This window comes from Grus americana, chromosome Z, assembly GCF_028858705.1.
Source record: "Grus americana isolate bGruAme1 chromosome Z, bGruAme1.mat, whole genome shotgun sequence".
NCBI classification, from domain to species: domain Eukaryota; kingdom Metazoa; phylum Chordata; class Aves; order Gruiformes; family Gruidae; genus Grus; species Grus americana.
The window spans coordinates 31,553,957-31,560,333 of record NC_072891.1 but is presented as its reverse complement, the minus strand read 5'-3'; the positions used below and the strand labels follow the sequence as shown (position 1 = coordinate 31,560,333).

The 6,377-nt window shown below is 39.9% G+C and overlaps 1 protein-coding gene across 3 annotated transcripts in view; it reads right to left on the bottom strand.

The window, feature by feature from the left end:
• Nucleotides 1–1,921: 1,921 nt before the first annotated feature.
• The window catches only part of SLC1A1 (solute carrier family 1 member 1), a 56,057-nt gene continuing 51,601 nt past the window's right edge, over nucleotides 1,922–6,377 (bottom strand). For 2 of the 3 annotated variants that reach the window (XM_054810483.1, XM_054810484.1), the window contains one exon: nucleotides 2,192–4,257. In XM_054810483.1, the coding sequence (XP_054666458.1) occupies nucleotides 4,014–4,257 (244 nt within the window). In that variant the 3' untranslated portion in view covers nucleotides 2,192–4,013. The other variant, XM_054810485.1, reaches the window with a different exon arrangement.

Sequence of the window (6,377 nt, the reverse complement as noted above, 5' to 3'; positions counted from 1 at the left end):
ACAGAGGCTTTTCATTAGTAATAACATGGTGAACATTATCTGCTTTAACAGCTTGTTTAAAGAGTGGTTTAAAAGTTCTTTTCCTGATGCAGCTGTAATTTCTTATGCTTGCACTGTCTTCTAAAATTGTTTTAAAAGCCCCAGCTACCTCAGAACATGTTTTGCCTTTTGGATCAATGGCTGAGGCAAGCTTGGATAGTATGTCTATCACTGATAAGATGTGCTAAACACCATCATTTTGATGGAAAACTGTTGCATATCCACCAAGTCTGCTTCCCACGATGCATCCACCTCTGCCACAAACACCTGTTTCTTTTAAAGTGCTTTCTTGCTGCCGTGTCTAAGCTATAAGCATTCTAGTTTGCAAGCCAGGTTGCCATCTGGCTTCTGTTGAGATAGCAATTTGCCTTTCAGAAGCTTCAAAAAGGGGATTTATACCCCCAAATCTTCCCACCTCCCCAGGAGGACAGTACATCTCTGCTAACAGAAGCTGTGGCATAGAGGTCTAGTCACATGCTATTACACATGCTTATGAAAGGAAACACTGGACAATCTAACTCAAGTACAGATAAACTTTGATAACAGGGTATGAGGAGAGGGGAGCTGGTTGCCGGTCAGACTTCTCCAGACTTTTTCCTTTTTCCCTTGAACACTTCTGTCACTTCTCTGCCCAAGCTCCTTTCTTTGGCTGCTGCAGGCCCAGGCAGGAAGGCAGACAAGTCATGGCACACTCTGGATTCCCTCTCGCTCAGTCAGGCAGAGCTTCCTGAAACTTTTTGTTAGGTCACCGACCTAAGGATAAGGCAACATAGACAGCAGCAGCCTGCACCCCATAGTGGTCTTACAGGTAGCTGGAAGATCCCTCACAACCATGGCAAAGGGAGGTCCCCCCGCCGTCCTGTGTGACACTCCAAATCTAGTTTGTAGTTCACACGCCCATCGGCCGGTTCTGGTTCACATGGCTGTTTGGGGGAGTCCTATAAGGTCTCTTCCTTCTTGGTCCAGCTTATAGGATTGGTCTCTGCATGTGATGGGATTCACACCAGAGGCCCCTTGGTGGCCTCCTGGGAGGGTCTGTGATGCTCAGGCACATTCCAGCATGCCTGTGCCCCACCACCCTTTTGGTGTCCCTCTGCCCTTTTCAAGTCCCCCCACCTCAGACACATAGTGCTTGTTCTGCAGCCTGGTAAAGTGCAGAGCCGCAACCTGGCCTATTCATTCCATTACCTCTTATTAAAGAATGTTTTACTTATTTTATATCTTTGCTTTTAGGGCTATATATTTCTGTGTCTTGATAAATGACTTTGGGGGAATGACTGGTTGTGTCTTTGAAGATCTCAAACTGGGCAGATTCTGTTCTTATTGGGGAAGATTAAAGAACAAGTGAACTGCACATGTCATGATTGGTTTTATGCAGTTTAAACCGTTGTGGAGCTGATACAGCTGACCTGTGCATGTTGACAGACTTGTGTATGTTTATGTCCAGGTGCTTTCTTTTCTCAGTGTTAAGAGTCAACTGCAAGTCCCTGAGTATTCCAGCCGGAATGTGTGAGTGGGTAACCTTGTCTTCCATGATTTAAAGCCACACATGCTATTCAAAATGCAGGATCCAATCCTGTAATAGTCCCAAAGAGCCTACAGGAACATAACAACATGGTGTAAAGGGCCAAAACCTGCAGGTGCTTTTCTGATGGGAGACTCTCCACCACTCTCCAAAGCTTCCAGACCAGGAGGCTATGGAGAAGAGGACGCATTGCCCATGCATGATGTTTCCACATATATAAAAGGTACATACTCAGAATATTGTGTCAGGAAAAGCATCCTTGGACTTAACAGTATCTTCAGTACATGGTTTGGTCTCTTGGTGATGAATAGATGGCACCATCAACCTCTGCTTAGTTGAATCTGATCCATATAAATAAATAATAAATAGTTCCCTGCTTAGTATGTGTTTACAAGTATACTCCCAACCCAGATCACCCATAGTTAGAAGACGTTCTTGCAATCTCAGCACTGTGCTCTTAAGCATTTATTTTATTGGAAGAAGACAGAAATTCTTGCCAAAGCTACAGCCGAGTCACTAGTGAAGATAGATAACAAATCCTAAATTCAGCTGGTTTTGTTTTTCTTGCTATAGCTAAAGGAATTCAATATTCTACAGTGAGAGAGGACGGTAGGCTAAAACAAAGAGTAAAGAGAGAAATTATTTATTTGGAACATGTTAGGAACACTGTTCACAGTACATCATAACAGGGTGATTACATAATGGGGTGACCATAAAAGGGTGACTTAAAAAAGCAAAGACAAAGCATAGATTATAGGCTGGTTGTGGAAACTGGTGAGTTTTTTCCTCCCGTAAGCAAAGCCATACAAATAGACTGTCTCATACTATTTCTGCACAGGTAAAAGATTGATTTACTCAATCTGTATATTATGTTGTATAAGCATACCAATACTTAGATTAACACTTCCATATAGTTTATAATGTTTAATTTAAATACAGTATTATGTCTTATTGACTTGTTGATTTAAGGTGCAATTTATCAAAACCTACAGTAAATATTTTCTTCTTTTCTTAATCAGTTCTCTTTGGCACGCTTCTGGTTTATTTCAATACAAAAGTGTAAGATTGAATCAAGTATATAACACTGCAGGAACTTGAAGGTTTTTTTGTTAGCATGTGAGTGCAATTTTAGGTTTACCACAAGCTTATTTACAAAGAACTGTATATGAATTTCAGTTTACTTTACATATAAAATAGCTAATGACTTTAATGTGCAAGGCAAAAAAATTTGTTACAGCAACTCCTCCCTTGAGTGATTTTTGCACCATGGAAATCTTGTATAAAATGTTTTACAAAATGGAGATTTCTTATGAGGAAGTTCTTGATGCTTCTTATCCTATAGCAAGCCACTTGAACACATGACTTTCTGGGTCCAGAAATGCTTCATAAAATACAGTTTAGCTGACATGTTGGCACTGTAGTAGTGTTGCACCTACAAAATTGCATGATCAACTGGCAAACTAAACCACGGAGCAAAAAACCAACCAGTGTGTGTAAAAAGCTTAGAAAAAGGTCTGCCTTCTATATTCTTGATAGTATATCTGGTTTTATTCCAAGGAGGAACGATTTAGAATTTGCACTATGTATTGCTATATAGTCTATTTTCATCCTCATGACCTCTGCCTACTTTTGGGTTGATTAATATTTGGTTAGAGTCAAAGATGAACAACAGTAAATGGACTTATTTCTGCTCTTGATGGAAATGTACTAGGAGGCCATCAAAGCGGACCTAAACTGGTGAAGTATCACTTGACAAAAACTCTTCAAATGCCAGAAGAGCAAACCCACAGCAATTTATTCCACACCTGAAGGCCAGTACCAGGAGCTGGCAATAACATGAAAGGCATGGGGAAACCTAGCTACATAAACTCTGGAAATTACTCCATGCCCAATTACTTCACAATTGAAAAAAAAGAATCCCTGTTCACAGTAAAATGCTTATTACAAGGCCCTTCTGGTCTGTTCCTTCCTGAATCACCCAAATGGTATCCTCTCAGCTGCAGAAATGAGTATTTTGGCACATGATCAAGTTACAGTAGGTGTTAAGTACAGTGCAATCTGTTTAGAAGGCAAGGATGTTAAAAGTGATTTCATACAGATGCTTTGTAATGTGGGTAAGATGTGAAATGCTGTGCTACTCCTGAGTAAAACACATTTAGCCGTCTCAGTTAAGATACCCATTTATGAGCATGCTGATTCCAAAGAAGCATTTCATAGCCTCAGTAATACTGTGTATTCTTTAAAAAAAGTATTTTACAAGCTTTTCTTCAACCTGTAAGCAAGGGAGAGGTGATGAGAAGGGGCAGAACTAGAAAGGAGAATCAGAGTCTGTGTAGTAAATCAAATGCATGTGAGATGTAATTAATAATCAATTATCCTTTAAGCTTTTTGAGAGAGTGCATATGGCCATGTCTTTTAGTGCTCCTGTTTTACCTGAAAGCTACTGGCTTTAGAACTGAGAAGTCTGTGTGAAGGATATGGTGTCAGACTTATCTACAGCAAAGCCTCCATTGACGTATGATTTCTTGGTCTCTGCTTCATCATTATCAAGTATTGTTTCCAAGGCAAAAGGATTGACTATGTTGACTTCAGAGGTGACATCCATCTGCTCCAGCTCCTTTTTAGAGAGCTTCTCCACTATCCCTGTACCAAAGGCATCTCCCAAGACATTCACCATTGTTCTGAATCGATCCCTATGGAATAAAAATGTTGTCAGACAAACCATTCTGCATGTTACTTGGAAAATCCTTTTAGTAAAAGTAAGCTACTCTGGCAAATGCAGCGCTGGTTTTTTTCCCAATGCAGATTTGGGATAATTCTGCAATTCAAAGAAAAAAATCTTGTAGAATAAGAAGCAGAATTTTCCTCATGTGTATTTGAAGAAATCTGGAGTCACTTTCATGACAAATTACTTTGTACAGGGTATGCAAAACTGTGTCACATCGTGTCACTAGTCTGTTAGAGCAGTAATCACACTGCTGTGTGCAGCCCTACAAAATGTTGTAGGGATCACTTGTCAGGCCCTGAAGTATGCTACACAGCTGGTCCTCTTTCATTGGGAAAAGAGACCATGGGGTGCAGCAGAAGAGTCTGCTGCATTGAGCCTTTTGTCTTTCTAACAGTCATTTCCTCAGCCAGAGGAGCGCCCAGCCCAGTATCTTCTGTATTCTGGCCCAAATGCTGGAAATGGGAAAGGCTATCTTCTGTTAGCTTCTTGCTGTTAAAGGGTCGAAGTCCAAACTTGTATTAAAAAAGTCACTTAAAAATTATGATACTTCTGTATTATTGATTTCTCCCAACAGAAATATGATTTGCAGGTCTTAAAAATATGCCACTACCTGGCAGAGGAGCAACAAAACCACACAATATAGTGAAGTTTGAAAATTGGCATGGAGGTAAGGTAGGGACAGTGGAAGGTCATGCTTCCCTGTTTTTCTTTTCAGCTACATAGCGCTGCAAGGGCTTTGTGGCACAACAAGTTGCCCTGTCTGTGCAGAGTTGTTGAAGTGGGTATATTCACAAATAAAAGGGACTGCAAAAAAAATAATGAAGTGAATTGGCATGTCTCATACACATATTCTACTGCAACCGCTGAACTCCAGTGCTAAAAAGTGCCCCTGGGTTCTCCATATGGAAAGGAAATACATGGTAGGGAAAGGAAGAGAGAGGGTTAAAGTAAAATTCTGGTAGGATCAGTGTGACAAGTGAGGAAATCAACAGTACTAGAAACTCATCTTTCATAATACTGCTATTCTCAAAATTTTTCTATTCTTCATTAAAAACATGGAAGTACTCCTCAAGCCTATGTAATAAAACTTTGGTAAGTTCAGAATTAACTAGAGGGTTGTTAATGAGCCACTACTAGCGAGTTGCAAAATAATACATTTTAGGCAACAAGTACAAAAGGCAAAAGTGTTAATAATCTACGTGGCATCATGATGTGCATTCCATCTGCTGAGGTGCAAAATGCACTGGCAATGGTCCCTGGTACATGAAATTAATCTTTAATTTGCTTTACACAGCAAGACACCTTAATCTGAAAAAAATCTCAATTAGAATCAGAAACAGCTTCAATTCTTTGTCTGTTTCATGGTGAAACAGGTAGCTTCCATGTATTCATATTGTGCCTAAGAATCACTTAAATTGTGGGCTTTCAAAGTGGAGATGAGATCAGATCCATAAAATCATGATTACTATGTGAAATAGTAATTACTGTTCTCTTTCTCCCTCTCTCACTCCCATAAAAATTAGAGGGCATCAAATAAAATGATTAGGATGCAGATTAAAATAAACAAAATTAAATATGTCTCTGTGGAACTCCTCTCCACAGGACTTGTGGAAATCTAAAAGTTTATACGGATTCCAAAAGCAATGAGGCATTCATGGAAGAAGAAATCTATTAAGAACTGTTAAAACAAAAACCACCTCTAGCTCACGAACTCTGTGACCTGGAATTTGCAGGAGGCTAGGAGAGTACTTTGGGAAAAGAACCAATACACGTTTGTTCTGTTCTTACACTCTTCTTTAGATACCTGCTCTGAGCCAGCGGTTTGTACTGATCTTTACCATCCTTAACAAAACTAAATGTCCACTGGGAAAAGAAAAGAGCTGGAGGAAACAAAATGATTGTGGAGCACAGCAAACAAACCTATTAGACCCTGTTGCAGACAGTTGATGGGGAGAATGTACTTGTGGTTGGAACTGTTTTGTTTGGAGCAATTATGCTTATACAGAAATTAAATTGATTCTTGGATGCATTCAATAGCCCCCGTTTTCTGGAGACTGGCATTTCTCTCTACAGCTTGCAAAATTG